Raw genomic sequence first — 18,000 nt, forward strand, 5'->3', positions numbered from 1 at the left:
TACATCTACATCTATATGATTACTCTGCGATTCATAGTTAAGTGTCTGGAAGAGCGTTCAATGAACCGCTTTCATACTATTTCTCTACCATTCCATTCTGTAACAGCGCCCAGGAACAACGGAGACTTCAGTCTTTCCGGAACGAGCTCTGATTTCTTTTATGTTATTAAAATAATCATTTCTCCCTATGTAGGTTGGTGTCAACAGAAAATTTTTGAATTGGGAAGAGGACGTTGGATATTGAAATTTCACGAAATCTCTTTGCAACGAAAATCGCCTTTGTTATAAGGACTGCCATCTCATTTCGTGTATCATATCGGTGACACTCTCCACTCTATTTCCTACTTCGAACTTTTCCGATGTCCTCCGTCAGTCTAAACCGGTACATTAGCGTGTGAACCATTCAACGAAACATCATCGATATGGGCTTTCGGAGCCCAAGGCGCACTCGTGTGTCCTTGATGACTGCACGACACAAAGCTTTACTCCTCGCCTGCACCCGTCAACACCGGCATTGGACTTTTCATAGCTGGGAACATATTGCCTGGACTGCCGAATCTCGTTTCAAATTGCATCGAGCGGATGGACATGTACGGGTGTGGAGATAACCTCACGAATCCATGGACCTTGAATGTCAGCAGGGGACTGTTCAAGCTGGTGGAGGCTCTATAATGGTGTGAGGCGTGTGCAGTTAGATTGATATGGGACGGCTGGTTCGTCTAGATACGACCCTGACAGGTGATGCGTACGTAAGCATCCTGTTTGATTACCTTTGATTACCTACATCCATTCATGTCTATTGTGCATTCCGGCGGACTTGGGCAATTCCAGCAGGACAATGCGACAGCCCACACATCCAGAATTGCTACAGCGTTGCTCCAGGAACACTCTTCTCACCAAAGATGAACACTATTGAGCATATGTGGGATGCCTTCCAAAGTGCTGTTCGAAGAGATCTCCACACCGTCGTACTCTTACGGATTTATTGATGGTGTCAGTTCCCTCCAGTAGTTCAAAATGGGACATAACATCTGAGGTCGTCACTCCCCTAGAACTTAGAACTACTTAAACCTAACTAACCTAAGGACGTCACACACATCGATGCCCTAGGCAGGATTCGATCCTGCGACCGTAGCAGCCGCGCCGTTCCAGACTGAAGCGCCTAGAACTGCTCGGCCACCGCGGCCGGCCCCTCCAGTAGTACTTCACACATTAGTCGAGTCGATGCCACGTCTTGCTGCGGCATTTCTGCGTGCTCGCGGCGGCCCTACGCGATATTAGGCAGGTATACTAGCTTCTTTGGCTCTTCAGTGTATCTGTAAGGTCGTTCCAATTTCAGTTGTTCGTAATTGTAACTCCTAGGCTCTTAGTTGAACTGACGGCCTTTAGATTTATGTGATTTATCATGTATCCGAAATTTAATGGATTCCTTTTAGTACTCATGTGGAGAACCTGTCGCTCTTCATTATGTATGGTCAATCACTACTTTTCGCACCATACAGGTATCTTGTCTAAATAATATTGCAATTGTTTTTCATCTTCTGATGACTTTATTAGACAGTAACTGACAGAGTCATCTACAAACATGCTCAGATCGTCTCACAAGCCGTTTATGCAGATTAAGGTCAGCAGAGGTCCTATAAGACTTCGTTGCAGAACTCCAGGTGGCCCGTTTTACTCGATGACTTCCCGTCAGTTACTACGAATTGTGATTTTTCCGACAGGAAATCAAGAATCCAGTCACACAACTGACACGATACTCCGCAGCCGCGCAACTTGATTATAAACCGCTTTAGCCTTCGTCCCCGGAAGCCCATATTGCCTTTTTGAAATGTAGAAATGTGGTATACTTGGTGCTGAATTATTGGCCCTTATTTCATCAATGGTGACCTAAACAGAAGGGCGTATGCCACTTTCTCCCACGAATCCTTCCTCGTCTCCTAGATGAAGTGCCACTAAGAATGAGAACGGTTAAGTGGTACCAACACGGTGGCTGTCCAGCACATAATGCCATGCATGCACGTCATATCGTGAACCGATGGTGCCCTACCAGATGGATTAGCCGTGGAGAAACAATAGACTGCCCTGTCCGGTCTCCTTATTTAAATCTTCTGCAATCTTTTTGTTTGAGGATACAGAAGAGACGTTGTGTATTGCGATATTTCTACAACTCCAAAGAAAATGCGGGAACAGAATGTACTCGCTCGTAATTCACTTCAGCAGTCAGCACTGGAAGCACAGACGAATTCTTTCATCCAACACGTATGTTAGCGTATCACACAAATACTCAAGTGAAGACGGTTTACTAAATGGTCAGTGCGCATTTTCCTTGTGTTTCCCTTTGTTTACAGTCAATTCCGGCAGAAGGATATTGGTTGGTTGATTTGGGACAGGGGATCACACAATGAGGTCATTGGTCCCATGGAAGTAGGGAAGGATAGGGAAGGAAGTCGGCCCTTTCAAAGGAACCATCCCGGCATTTGCCTGAAGCAATTTAGGGAAGTCACGGGGAATTTAAATCAGGAGGGCTGGACGCGGCTTTGAACCGACATCCTCCCGAATGCAAATCAAGTGTGCTAGCCACTTCGTCCGGTGCAAGTGGAGAGATATGATACCCATGGAGTGCTAGCACAGGATGTAATAAATCCAAACATATTAAAAATCTATGTGATGAATAAAGGGGAAAAAATGCTGCACTTTAATTTCCCTAAACTTGACGAAAAACATACACTCCTGGAAAGGGAAAAAAGAACATATTGACACCGGTGTGTCAGACCCACCAACTTGCTCCGGACACTGCAAGAGGGCTGTACAAGCAATGATCACACGCACGGCACAGCGGACACACCAGGAACCGCGGTGTTGGACGTCGAATGGCGCTAGCTGCGCAGCATTTGTGCACCGCCGCCGTCAGTGTCAGCCAGTTTGCCGTGGCATACGGAGCTCCATCGCAGTCTTTAACACTGGTAGCATGCCGCGACAGCGTGGACGTGAACCGTATGTGCAGTTGACGGACTTTGAGCGAGGGCGTATAGTGGGCATGCGGGAGGCCGGGTGGTCGTACCGCCGAATTGCTCAACACGAGGGGCGTGAGGTCTCCATCGATGTTGTCGCCAGTGGTCGGCGGAAGGTGCACGTGACCGTCGACCTGGGACCGGACCGCAGCGACGCACGGATGCACGCCAAGACCGTAGGATCCTACGCAGTGCCGTAGGGGACCGCACCGCCACTTCCCAGCAAATTAGGGACACTGTTGCTCCTGGGGTATCGGCGAGGACCATTCGCAACCGTCTCCATGAAGCTGGGCTACGGTCCCGCACACCGTTAGGCCGTCTTCCGCTCACGCCCCAACATCGTGCAGCCCGCCTCCAGTGGTGTCGCGACAGGCGTGAATGGAGGGACGAATGGAGACGTGTCGTCTTCAGCGATGTTTGTCGCTTCTGCCTTGGTGCCAATTATGGTCGTATGCGTGTTTGGCGCTGTGCAGGTGAGCGCCACAATCAGGACTGCATACGACCGAGGCACACAGGGCCAACACCCGGCATCATGGTGTGGGGAGCGATCTCCTACACTGGCCGTACACCTCTGGTGATCGTCGAGGGGACACTGAATAGTTAGTGCACGGTACATCCAAACCGTCATCGAACCCATCGTTCTACCATTCCTAGACCGGCAAGGGAACTTGCTGTTCCAACAGGACAATGCACGTCCGCATGTATCCCGTGCCACCCAACGTGTTCTAGAAGGTGTAAGTCAACTACCCTGGCCAGCAAGATCTCCGGATCTGTCCCCCATTGAGCATGTTTGGGACTGGATGAAGCGTCGTCTCACGCGGTCTGCACGTCCAGCACGAACGCAGGTCCAACTGAGGCGCCAGGTGGAAATGGCATGGCAAGCCGTTCCACAGGACTACATCCAGCATCTCTACGATCGTCTCCATGGGAGAATAGCAGCCTGCATTGCTGCGAAAGGTGGATATACACTGTACTAGTGCCGACATTGTGCATGCTCTGTTGCCTGTGTCTATGTGCCTGTGGTTCTGTCAGTGTGATACACACGCGAGACAGATCCCAGGAATGTGTCAATAAAGTTTCCCTTCCTGGGACAATGAATTCACGGTGTTCTTATTTCAATTTCCAGGAGTGTAGAAGGAGAATAGTTATTGTCAATCTTTAAATATTTGGTTTTAAAGTCCTTTAAGTTGCTTACGAAGTCCATATAAGTTGTATTACGCAACACTGTTAAGAGGAATGATGTCCATTTCACGTAATACTACTCGTAGTTAGTCGAACGTCTCACAATAATTACTGTTTTCTAGCTTTTGAAGAGTGTGACAACGACTATTCTCTTAAACAGCAGATTAAACAGGAGGGCATGAGCTGTCTTATTTGCAGAATAAATGGTGTTTCCGCATGTACGGCTGCTGATGACCTAGAAAATATTTATAACTAGCTGAAAATACTAAAAGAAAGTGAGCTGCGTCGTTGTTTAATGGTTCAAATGGCTCTGAGAACTATGGGACTTAACTTCTAAGGTCATCAGTCCCCTAGAACTTAGAACTACTTAAACCTAACAAATCTAAGAACGTGACACACATCCATGCCCGAGGCAGGATTCGAACCTGAGACCGTAGCGGTCGTGTGTTTCCAGACTGTAGCGCCTAGAACTGCTCGGCCACCCCGGCCGGGGTCGTTTTTTAACGCGGCTGGCTGCATCCTGGTGTATCTGTAATAATTTATAAATCTGACCATATATGTTTGTATTGATTGTACATTTTACTTCTCTCGAATAATAAAGCCAGTTTTTAGATAACATGTGGGCGCCACACCCAGCTTTATGTGAATTTAGAGAATGTTTCAATAATGACTGCCAACAATTAACGTACATCTGCTACACTGAAAATAGCAATAACGTGGAGGAAATGTACTTGCAAGCATATGGACATTAAATAAAATTATTTATTTTATGTTAACGAACAATAAAAATATTCTGAGATAGCAAACAGAAAAAAATGGAAATGAGCGTATGGCATCGTTGGCCAGGAGGTCCCTATTCGTGAAATCTCGGCAGCCAAGTGCAAGTCATTTCATTCGACTTGCGCGCCGGTGATGAGGATAAAATGATGATGAGGACAACACAACAACCAGAAAAATCTCCAACCAGTCCGCGAATCGAACCCAGGCCCTCTTGCATGGGAGGGGAGCACGTTACCAGCCAGCTAAGCAGGCGGACAGCAAACAGAAATTATTACATCACAGACGTTTCCAGCCACGCAATAAAATGTTAGCGTACAAGTTTCCGTCTTATTCTTCCAAGGACTCGAACAGAAGTAAGCGTCAATAGTATTACAGTTAACAATTAACAATGAACATTGCATTTTCTTTGATTTTGTGTCATCGCAAGTACGACTATTATCTTATATTATTGGATTTTGTGCTTTTGTCACTTAGTGTTTTTTCTCACGCAACAAAATATTTATTTAATACTTTACTCATTTCTAGGTGACTATACAAGGAGAGTCGGTCAATTTTGTTTTACGTTTTTCATAACGTCATGTTTACGTAAATGGTACATTGTGTTACGCTTTTGAAACGGTCCTAGGGAAAGATATTTTATCCCCAACTTCAAGTGGACGTATCTCCCTTGGAAAGCATATGCATGAGCCTCTATTTCTCCATGTCCCCATTTAAAAATACTCTTGCATATTTAGATATTTTTGTAAAAACGAAAATGACACGATTGAGTAAAATGAGAAAATACCACAGCGTGTGGCTGACGCTCGTCTGAAATAGGAAATCGACCACGTGGCTCCCCTCCATTCGCCTGAAATCGGAAATCAGTCAAGTGGCGCCCTTGCTCGCCTATCTTGACCACCAAATTTAGTTATTAGGGATTCGGTAGCAGGAAAACGTTTGTGACGACCAAGATTAAAAATATGATTGCTGCTCATTTCAGTCGCAGCAATCTAAACTGTGCTCTGTGGTTCATACGTAACCACACTCTCGAAAATCGCAATATATTCCGAATAAACAGAAAAGTATATCTAGGCCTCCGCAGCAGAGGTCTGATTCATGCAACAACACTGAATGGTGTTCATCTGAGATCGAGGATGGAATTTGCACGGGAATACGGCAAACGGACGTCTTCTGACTGCCGACAGGTGGCCTTTTAAGATAAATGTTTTATGCTCCATCAGACAGATAGCTGTTGGCGTGTATAGTGTGAATGTCTGAAAGTAAATAACAGTGGAGCAATATGGTCTCGGAAATGCTTTAGTGGTATTCCCCGGGTCGTTTCGTCATCCGGAACGCACAGTGGGCCAACACAAGTATGCATCCATCCTTGGGGAGCATGTCCACCCATATGTACAGTTTGTTTTTCCTCGGCATGATGGCATCTATCAGCAGGACAACGCAACGTATCATAGAGCTCGTAATGTATGTCCATGTTTAGAAGAGCACCAGGATAAGACTTCATAGGCTTTCCCGGCGAAATCTGAAAGTCTCTTCGGGTTTGCTGCCGGATCCGAAAATCAACTTGATTCAATATTTCGGCGATCCAACTGCTCGCCATCTTCAGGATAACGCTGCTACTGAGTCCCAATGAGATCAAAGATCGCGAACACTTGGATCACTGTCCATTCCCACGACATCAGTATTGCTGCTCCTTTGAGTACAGTCTGAAGAACTATTTCCTAGGTTGTAGTTGCTACGGCCTAGTCTGATCTTTCTTTTTGCGACAAGTATCTCTGCCTCGTTAGCGGACAAGAAATCAAATCCAAGTACACTGTCGTAACGCGTTTCGTTATTTGAAACTACTTGTACCCTTGCTGTGTATTTATCTTTATTTTCACCTTCATCTTGGCTTTGGCCAAGAATTAATTCTACGTCAACTTCTCCATAGTTATGTAGCTTTGCTCCTTTTAACCCTCGCACTTCTAATAGCGGTGGTTTCAATTTATCCCGTTTATCTATGCAACACCACATTAATGAGGTCTGTGCTCCTGTGTCAATAATTAGTTTGATGTTTCTCAAACGATATACAGCACCTATCACGATCTCATTTTCGGTCTGATTTTCGCTGGAACTAACAAGAATCACTGTCTCTGGCAAGGGGTGGAGGGAGAGGTGGCTCGTACGTCCCCGTACTCGTTTAAAGATCTGGCAGATTGTCTGTTGTTCGCATTACCTTTCTTCTTGTTGCGACAATCTCTCGAAATATGACCCTGCATCCCGCATTGATGGCAGATTCGATTCTCTTTACAATTATTATGCTTGTGACCCAGCTTATGTCATCTGTAGCATTGTACTGTTCTTGTTTCTGCATCTCATTCGGTCGTCTTAGTGCTTCAATGAAACCATCAGCTGATTATACTGCTTCCTGAAACGTTTAACATCGTGCCAATCGAAAGCTTTGTTTACTTCCTCTCTGTGCAACCAATCAATGAGTGTGTCCAAGGCTCTCTGGTCGGTTTCGAACAACCGAATGCGATTTTCATTTTTATCTTCTACTAACTCGTACGTTTGAGCGTTGATGTTTCGAATTCTGTCGGCAAACTACTCGATAGATTCCTCTCGTCGCATTCGCAAATGTGAATCTGCTCTCTGTAAAATCTGATCGCGTTTCTACGTTTAAATCTCTGAACAACAATCGTTCTAAACTCATTGTAATCTGTTTTCAAGGAAGTAGGGTCCGCGCTAATGACATCTTGTGCTGCTCCCTGCATTCTTAATTTGGCAACCACTAACTTATCGGAATCAGTCCAGGATCCTAAGAGGGCGCCACCTTCAAGTTTACGAAAAAACACTTTCACATCATCTTCGGTTTCACTAAGCACGGGTACTGATGACAATAATGAAAAATTCTTTATTGTAGTTGTACCTGTACTGCTTGAACTATCATTTGACAAGTATTTCGGAATGTTACGATCGCTTCTTTCTGCTTTTAATTACCGAATCTCTTCTACCAGTTCATTAATAACAGTTTGTAGATCGACAACGTTACTCTGACTGGACTGCGACATTTCATCTAATTTAACGCCAATGAGTCACTCAAATGTAAAATAAAAATCCATCAGTGTCTTTCGTATTCTAGCCAAATTGGAGTAGACCAACCTGAATTCCAGCGTTGGATGTCCCCACGTAGTCGGAAGAAGTTCATGGTGCTGCTGCTGCTGATCGAAGTTGATGTTGTGGTCCAAATGGCTCTGAGCACTATGGGACTTAACTTCTGAGGTCATCAGTCCCCTAGAACTTAGAACTACTTAAACCTAACTAACCTAAGGACATCACACACATCTATGCCCGAGGCAGGATTCGAACCTGCGACCATAGTGGTTGCAGACTGAAGCACCTAGAACCGCTCGGCTACTACGGCTGGTTCACGTTGTGCTGCATCTCTTCAGGACTGTAGATTTTCCATAACCATCCTCATGCTGACACCACTTCTATAAGGGGGTAGTTTGAGTTGTTGCCTCAGATGATAATTAGACGAAATATTTGTCAGGATTTGTAAGTGGTGGGTCCTTGGGGTACAGCAATAGGCGAACACCGAGAAGTAATTTTAAACAGTTATATTAACAAAGGCTGATTATAAAACACATATGCTATGCGCACCCATCAGCACTGTGTCTGACATACTAATTACGATCGTATCGAAAGGCTCCATGATGAGCTAAGTAAAGAGATCCAGTCACACCCGAGGCCACACTAGCTAATACGGCGCGCTGTGGACGGTGGCCAACGGCTTACTACCTGAGTGGCACTGCGGCCGGATGCACGTGTGCTCACCAAGCAAATTGTCAGCATTCCAGATAGGTCGCCTGGCGAGCGTGTGTTATGTACCATACGGCTGCATGCAACCCGTAGACCCTTACATATTGAATCGAGCCGATTTCAGGATCAGGGGCAATCGCAAAGAGACTTTCAGCTCCAGGATGAGTTTACTGTACTCTCCTGGGAATCAAACTCACCGGATTTAAATCCTGGCGAGAATCTGTGGAGTCCACCTCAACCAGGCTGTTCAGGCTACGGATCTTTAACCAAGAAACCTCACACAGACGACCATGACACCAGATTGGTATGGTTCTACACTGCTCTCAGGACGTTTCAAAACGCCACTGAGTCTCTTCCTACACGTCTAGCAGGATTCCAAATTGCAAACTGTGATTATTTGGGCTTTTCAAATGGTTGAAATGGCTCTGAGCAGTATGGGACTTAAGTGCTGAGGTCATCAGTCCCCTAGAACTTAGAACTACTTAAACCTAACTAACCTAAGGACATCACACACATCCATGCCCGAGGCAGGATTCGAAACTGCGACCGTAGCATCGCGCGGCTCCAGACTGTAGCGCCTAGAACCGCTCGGCCACATCGGCCGGCTTTGGGCTTTTGAGAGGTGATTACATTAACGGAACTCTGCGGTGTAATGCAGAAATAACGAAATGCAGAGAATGCAATACGGCATCTCAAAAGTAGCGTACGAAAGACGTGTTGTGACCGATTCCCAACTTCATCTAAACACCAGCCTCACTCTGTGGAACTACCACACTTTAGTAACTCGTAAAATGATCACTTGTGACAGGCAAGTCTGTACACTAATAAGGCGCCTGGAACACTGGATTGTGACAAACTACTCTCTCGGGTAAGACGGGCTTATGGCAGATTAACGGTGGCGCGCGTGCGATTGCTGGTTTACAGCGTCGCTGTCGTACGCGTCGGTGGGCGCGTTCATGAGCTGGTGCTCGCCGGTGCTGCCGCGGCTGCAGCGCGCCGACTCGGAGCTGGCGGTGTCGGCGTCCGCCGGCTCGTGGGTGGCGTCGGGGCCGCTGCTGACGGCGGCCGCGGCAGTGCCGGCCGTGCCCGTCTTCTTCGACCGCGTGGGCCGGCGCAGCGCGCTGCTCGCGACCGCAGCGCCCCTGGCGGCCGGCTTCGCGTGGCTGGCGGCTGCGCGCGCGGCCTGGGAGCTGCTGGCGGCGCGTTCCCTGCTCAGCGTGGCGGGCGCCGCCGTCGCGTCGGTGCTGCCCGCTTACCTGGTCGAGGTGACGGCCGACGCGCGCCGCGGCGCCGCGCTCGCCTGCTGCCAGCTGCTCAACAACCTGGGCGGGCTCGTCACTCTCTGCCTCGGCGCCTGGCTGCCCTACCGCGCCTACTGCTGGGCCCTACTCGCGATGCCCGCCGTCTTCTTCGCCACCTTCGTCTGGATGCCCGAGTCGCCCTACTACCTACTCATGAAGGTTACAACTTCATAACATCCTCTGTCACCTAAGCTGTGGTCACAGTGGCACCGATAACGGTCATTTGGGAGGACGACCGTTCGAAACCGTGTCCGGCTGTACCGATTTAGGTTTTCCGCAATTTCCCTAACTCATTTAACGCAAATGCCAGGATGGTTCCTTCGAAAGCGCACGACCACTTCCCTTTTTTCTTTTATTATTATTTTCACACCTGATACAGGTAGGCCGGCAGCGGCTTACTACGCCACTCTTCGGCCACAGATATGACTAACGATATAAAAGGAGACAGTCAAAAACAGACATGTTGCATATACAAACGTAGACATACAAAATTAAAACACACGGAACCGTTCACGGGCGCAGTGTCACAGAAACGTGGATATGCACAGAGATGACATACGCACACGATGGAGCACAAACGAGGAAGCACTGGAACACCGACACGACGGCAACACAAACAATATGCGATGATCTCTGGCATGCGAAAGTTCACTATACGTGTACGAGTCTGGGGACCTGCCAAAGGAGAACAGGTGGGGGAGGAGGGAGAGAGGAGGGCATATATGCCAGTGTCAGAGGAGATGTGAGGGGGAGGAAAGAAGGTAGGGGGGTAGGGAAGGCCCTGGGGAGAGGAGGGACAGAGGAAAGGAGGAGAGACAGAAGGGAGAGAGGGTGCCCATGGGAAAAGAGACAGTGGGTGGAAGGGGAGGATTACAGTTGGTAGGAGGGGTAGATGGTGGCGATGAGGGCATCATCAAGGAGGGGCAGTTGGTAGAAGCCACCTTGGGAGAGGGTATGGAGAGTGGAGAGATGGGGAGCAGGTGGGACATGGGAATACAGGCATGGCTGCAGAAGAGGGTGGGAGAGACAAGTGGGGTGGGAGAGGATGGGAGAGACAAGTGGGGTGGGAGAGGATGGGAGAGACAAGCGGGTGAGGGGGATCAAGTTTACGGGAGGTGTAGAGGATGCGTATCCGTTCGAGGACAAGGAGGAGGTGCGGGAACAGACTGAGGTCTTACAGGATCCACGTTAGGGAGGGGAGGGGGATACGATAGGCTTGGCAAAGCACATGGCCACTTCCCTTCTCCGTTCTTCCCTAATCCGTGCTTGTGCTCCATCTCTAATGACATCATTATCAATGGGACATAATGCACTACTCTCCTTCTCCGATGTTGGTGAATTCCACTGACGACCAACATCATTAATATGCACGACACAGGATGTTATGGGTATAGGTACAGATATTGTGATAATTGCTACCTTAGTACGTACCGAGTTCAGTGTACTAGTTGCTTTTTCTCCAAGTCAGTGGCATTTGAAAAGTCCGTGCAACGTCCGAGAGATGACACCATCGGCACGTATCGAGGTCATGTTTAGTTAGTAGCATCTTTGGAAAGAACACACACCAAGTTTCACCCATATTGGTCCTTTTCTTTGTGTTTGGCATTCGTGTGATTCAACGAAGTCGAGTGACTGTAAAAAAATGGGCGAAAAAGAATTTCGTGTGGTGATTACTTTATGAAAGGCGAAACTCCTCAGGAGACTAAAGAGAAGCTTCATAAACATTGTGGTGTCTCTGCACCTTCGATTAGAACAGTTTATAAGTGGTTTCAAAATTTTCGGAGTGGCCATATGGGCACAAGTGATGCTGAACGTTCTGGACCTCCAGTGGAGGTTACGACTCCAGAAATCATTGATAAAATCCATGATATGGTGATGGATGACAGAAGAGTTATGTTGTGTGAGTTTTCTAGTGCTGTAGGCATCTCCACTGAACGGGTACATAATACTTTGCATAAACATTTGGACATGAGAAAGCTATCCACAAGATGGGTTCTGCGATTGTTAATGCTTGACCAAAAACGGAATCGTGTGAAGTGTTGCAAGGATGGTTTGCAGATGTTCACGAAGAATCCACACGATTTTAAGCGACGTTTCGTCACTGTGGATGAAACATGGATACATTACTATACTCCCGAGACCAAAGAACAATCTAAACAATGGGTTACCAAGGGAGAATCTGCACCAAAAAAGGTGAAGACCATTCAAATGGTTCAAATGGCTCTTAGCACTTTGGAACTTAACATCTGAGGTCATCAGTCCCCTAGAACTTAGAACTACTTAAACCTGACTGAAGGACATCACACACATCCATGCCCGAGGCAGGATTCGAACGCGCGACCGTAGCAGCAGCGCGGTTCCGGACTGAAGCACCTAGAACTGCTCGGCCGCAGAGACAGTTCCTTCAGCCGGAAATGTTATGGCGACTATCTTTTGGGATTAACTAGGGATTATCCTGATCGACTATTCGAAAAAGGGTAAAACTATTACAGGTGCATATTATTCATCGTGATTGGACCGTTCGAAAACCGAGCTTCAAGAAAAACGCCGGCGATTGGACCGCAAAAAAGTCCTTTTCCATCACGACAATGCACCAGCACATACCTCAGCAGTAGTGGTCACAAAATTAATGGAAATAGGATTCCAACTCGTTTCACATCTCCTTTGTTCTCCAGACTTGGCTCCCTCAGACTACTATTTGCTCCCCAATTTGAAGAAATGGCTGGCAGGACAAAATTTTATTCAGACGAGGAGGTGATTGCAGCAACTAATAGCTATTTTGCAGACTTGGACAGTTTCTGTTATTCGGAAGGGATCAACAAATTAGAACAGCGTTGGACGAAGTGTGTAAATCTTAAAGGAGACTGTGTCGAAAAATAAAAAAGGTTTACTCCAAACACATAAATAGTTTTTATTTTTGCACGGATTTCTCAAACGCCCCTCGTCATAGTCTTCTCACAAACACATCTCATAGTTTACTACTTGCTCTTACTACCTGGCTTCCACGCGCCACACTTCAATACCTGACCTGCTACCCAAGGAAAATAAACATTAATGGCTTGCTTGTGCCACGCATACTTGGAGGTACTAACCAACATAAAAACGTTCTACTCATGATAGCTTTCATTATTCGTCTGGAAATGAAGTAAATGCCGATGTAATATTCTGCAGTACACTGTCCTCAGTCATTAGTCCTGTATATTGTAGTCTTGTGAGGATGGATTAATCTGTGTGAAATTTCCAGTAGTTTTGAAATTTCACGAGAAATGTGTTAATTGTAAGTTTGCTGATTGGCTCTCAAGACTGAATCGATAAGTCTGTAGAAGACGGCAGGCTTCAGTCAGTAGTTACTTGTTTTTGGTTGCAGCAAACGTTAGTAGCTGGTAGCTCTGTGCGAGGTAGCAATTGCTGTATTCCTCTTTTGTACTTCGCCGTTGTTTTTTTTTTTCTTCAATATTTTGTCCAAATGCATGATGAGTCAGTTCTGGCCCATCTAGGAATCAAGTGAAGCGACTGCCTGTACTGACAGGAGGAAGTCGCTGCTCCACGTTCGGAACATTATGTTGCAGCTTATTGATTGCTGTGACGAGGGACCTGTAACCGTTGCAGTTGGGATCTTTATTAAAAGTGTAATTACGTAAGAAGATTATAACTTCGATTGCAAACAACGTTTGAACGATCTTTACTTCCATGCCTGTCTTCTGCTTTCGTGGGAGCATGAAGCAGGGGTTAAGCTGTCCACAGTGCGAGAGACAGGCAGGACTTGTTTCCACCATAAGGCGCCTCACATCGCGATGGTCTCTACAATGGTGCCCGACCTCGCCTCGTCCACTCACCGCAACCTCCTCTTGCAATTAACCAACTTACAAATAACAATCTTTACGTTTTCTGACATTCGTCGATCTGATACTCCATCACCACTGTATGCACAACGAAATTTAGCATTTCTGTTGGAGTGGGATAATCGGTGGAGGTCCGATACGCCGAGCTCCACGCTCATAAATTAAGGATAATTGCAGAATGTGGTGCCACACAACGTGGCACTACACAAAACTGGCGCTAATGGCATAGGCACATAGAGAACACACACGACACAGATCTGTAAGTCCACAGTATTGGTGATATGTTGAGAAAACCGTCCCGAAACACATGTGCTACAAAACGCCACTGTTTCCTGCGCATGTACCCCGACATCAGTATGTGATATGATCACCAGCACACGTACACAGGCCGCACAACGGGTTGGCATACTCTGGATCAGGTGGTCGAACAGCTGCTGTGGTATAGCCTCCCATTCTTGCACCAGTGCCTGTCGGAGCTCCTGAAGTGTCGTAGGGCTTTGACGTGCAGCGATACGTCGACATCTTCTGTTTCAAGGTACTCCTCCACGATGGCAGCTCGGTGGGACCGTGCGTTATCATCCATCAGGAGGAAGGTGGGTCCCACTGTAGCCCTGAGAAGGCGGCGAACATACTGCCGCAAAATGACGTCCCGATACACCTGACCTGTTACAGTTCCTCTGTCAGAAACATGCAGGGGTATGCGTGCACCAAACATAATCCCACCCCACACCAACAAATCACGACCATATACAAGTCCCTTTAAGACTGTACCTGGACTCGTCCGTGGCGTGCTTTATTTATCATTAGAACAGTATCTGAAATAAGTGACAGTTCAACACGAAAAGTAGTCTAATTAGCATATTTTCATACGCTTATGTCACATGGTATTTTTGGGGTGGGGGTAATTCTTCTGATTCAAAAAGAGTATTTTTAGCTCAAAAACTGGCAGTTCGAGCTATGTGTGGTGTAAGTTCGAGAACCTCTTGACGACCCCTGGTCAATAGTCTGGGAATTCTGACATTGCCCTCACAGTATATATTTTCTTTAATGTCGTTTATTGTTAGCAATATTAGTTTATTCCCAAGAGTTAGCAGCTTTCACTCAGTTAATACAAGGCATTTGTACACTTAGAGAAAGCTTTTGACAATGTTGACTGGAATACTCTCTTTCAAATTCTGAAAGTGGCAGGGCTAAAATACAGGGAGCGAAAGGCTATTTACAATTTGTACAGAAACCAGATGGCAGTTATTAGAGTCGAGGGGCATGAAAGGGAAGCAGTGGTTGGGAAAGGAGTGAGACAGAGTGAGACAGGGTTGTAGCCTCTCCCTGATGTTATTCAATCTGTATATTGAGCAAGCAGTAAAGGAAACAAAAGAAAAATTTGGAGTAGGTATTAAAATTCATGGAGAAGAATTAAAAACTTTGAGGTTCGCCGATGACATTGTAATTCTGTCAGAGACGGCAAAGGACTTGGAAGAGCAGTTGAACGGAATGGGCAGTCTTGAAAGGAGGATATAAGATGAACATCAACAAAGGCAAAAACGAGGATAATGGAATGTAGTCATATTAAATCGGGTGATGCTGAGGGAATTAGATTAGGAAATAAGACACTTAAAGTAGTAAAGGAGTTTTGCTATTTAGGAAGTAAAATAACTGATGATGGTCGAAGTAGAGAGGATATAAAATGTAGACTGGCAATGGCCAGGAAAGCGTTTCTGAAGAAGAGAAATTTGTTAACATCGAATATAGATTTATGTATCAGGAAGCCGTTTCTGAAAGTTTTTGTTTGGAGTGTAGCCATGTATGGAAGTGAAACATGGACGATAACTAGTTTGGACAAGAAGAGAATAGAAGCTTTCGAAATGTGGTGCTACAGAAGAATGCTGAAGATAAGGTAGATAGATCAGTAACTAATGAGGAGGTATTGAATAGGACTGGGGAGAAGAGAAGTTTGTGGCACAACTTCACTAGAAGAAGGGATCGGTTAGTAGGACATGTTTTGAGGCATCAAGGGATCACAAATTTAGCATTGGAGGGCAGCGTGGAGGGTAAAAATCGTAGAGGGAGACCAAGAGATGAATACACTAAGCAGATTCAGAAGGATGTAGGATGCAGTAGGTACTGGGAGATGAAGAAGCTTGCACAGGATAGAGTAGCATGGAGAACTGCATCAAACCAGTCTCAGGACTGAAGACAACAACAACAACAATACAAGGCAGAAATCAAATCTGCATGTGGAATGCACTTCCTTGAATCTTGTGCAGAAAGGAGTGCAGTATTCTGCTGTATCCATTTTCAATAAGCTACCACAAGAACTCAAAAACCTTAGCAGTAGCCCAAACACATTTAAGTCTAAACTGAAGAGTTTCCTCATGGCTCACTGCTTCTATTCTGCCGAGGAGCTCCTGGAAGAGCTGAAAAATTCCAGTGTTACATTGTTGATTTTCTTTATTTAAACTTACGAATTGTCGCCTGAATATGTTACTTATATTTCATTTTATCTGTTTCTACTATCGTATTATAATTTCATGTATTGACTCATTCCATGACCATGGAGGCTTCTCCTTAATTTGGTCCCACGGAACAATAAATAAATAAACAAAAAAACCGGGGATCACTGTTCCAATGACCATGGACTGTGTTCTTGACACCAGGCTTTACAGGTTCTCCTGTGACCAGGGGTGAGTGGAATGCACCTTTCAGGTCTCCAGGCGAATAAACTATGTCTGTTCAGTCGTCTGTAGACTGTGTGTCTGGAGACAACTGTTCCAGTGGCTGAGGTAAGGTCTCAAGCATGGCTACCTGCAGTACTCCATGGCCGTCTGCGGGCACTGATGGTGAGATACCGGTCTTCTTGTGGTGTTTTACACTGTGGACGTCCCGTACTGTAGCGCCTGGACACGTTTCCTGTCTGCTGGAATTGTTGGCATAATCTTGAGATCACACTTTGTGGCACACGGAGGGCCCGTGCTATGACTTACTGTGTTTGACCAGCCTCCAGTCGCCCTAGTATTGTAGCCTACGTAACGTCATCAATATGTGTTCTTTCAGCCATTTTTAACACACAGTCAGTATTAGCAGGTTTGAAAACGTCTGCACACTTACTCGCTGCACAGTACTCTGACAAGCACCAACACACCTCTGCGTTTGTGGACTGCTACCAGCGCCACCGTGCTACGACCGCAGGTCAAATGCACCGGATGGTCATACCCCGAGGTGATTTACACCCGCAGACCGCCGTCCAGAGTGTTGTTTCGCCATGTATCAGCATTATCCTTAATTTATGTTCATGAGTATAGTTATGATATTTTTAAATCGGTTGTTTCTTTTTAATAATCCCTGTGTTACGTCTGTAACATGTTTGTCTGTTTGGCGTGGTGTGGTGTGCGTACTGTAAGACCTTCGGTACACACACCATCAGATTATTGGACTTGTTGCTCTAACAAAGTAGGCAAGTGTCAGCAATGTGTCTCATGGTCTTATCCTGGCGTGTTTATCTTCTGCCCTTAGGTCAGACGATAGAAATGCAACTTGCACGCTTAGAATAGAAGGTTGATGGTGACCAACTGTAAACAGAACTTGATTAATTTTCACATACATTTATTAAAATAATAACAAGCATAAAAATAACTTAACTTGGTTCTGGATGCTCTTTACAATTGACAATCTGAAGTTCCTTTGGTCTATGGTACGGTATTCTTATTCTCAAATATCTCTGATACTTGACAAAGTGTCTATACATTTATCTTCATGGCTATGTACAGAAATATGGTAATCTTATTAGGCGCAGACTGAAACTTGACTACAGACTAATTGCTGACTGATGCAGACTGGCTAATCGGAGGTCTGTACATTCGTTATAATACCTCTCGCGTTCAGGCATCACTGCGCGAGTGTGATCCGCGAGGAGAAAAGGTTCTACGTTAGCAGCAATCTCATTGGCTGCATTACATATTAATACGCGGATCGGCGGAAGCAGATTTTGGTCCGCCTTTAAGACAGCGCCATCTCGTAGTGCGGAGATGGACGAGCGCTGCGCCTGCGCTGTTGTGCTTAGCGGGGCGCGCTCTATTGGGAAAGTTG

At 46.1% G+C, this 18,000-nt stretch overlaps 1 protein-coding gene across 1 annotated transcript in view; it reads left to right on the plus strand.

Annotated features, from left to right (window-relative positions):
• The window catches only part of LOC126282416 (facilitated trehalose transporter Tret1-2 homolog), a 53,787-nt gene that overhangs the window by 20,460 nt on the left and 15,327 nt on the right, over positions 1 to 18,000 (plus strand). Inside the window, exon 3 of the mRNA XM_049982074.1 lies at positions 9,699 to 10,234. Within this exon, the coding sequence (XP_049838031.1) occupies positions 9,699 to 10,234 (536 nt within the window). The remainder of the gene's footprint in view (positions 1 to 9,698; positions 10,235 to 18,000) is intronic.

This window comes from Schistocerca gregaria, chromosome 7 (genome assembly GCF_023897955.1).
Source record: "Schistocerca gregaria isolate iqSchGreg1 chromosome 7, iqSchGreg1.2, whole genome shotgun sequence".
Classification (NCBI taxonomy): domain Eukaryota; kingdom Metazoa; phylum Arthropoda; class Insecta; order Orthoptera; family Acrididae; genus Schistocerca; species Schistocerca gregaria.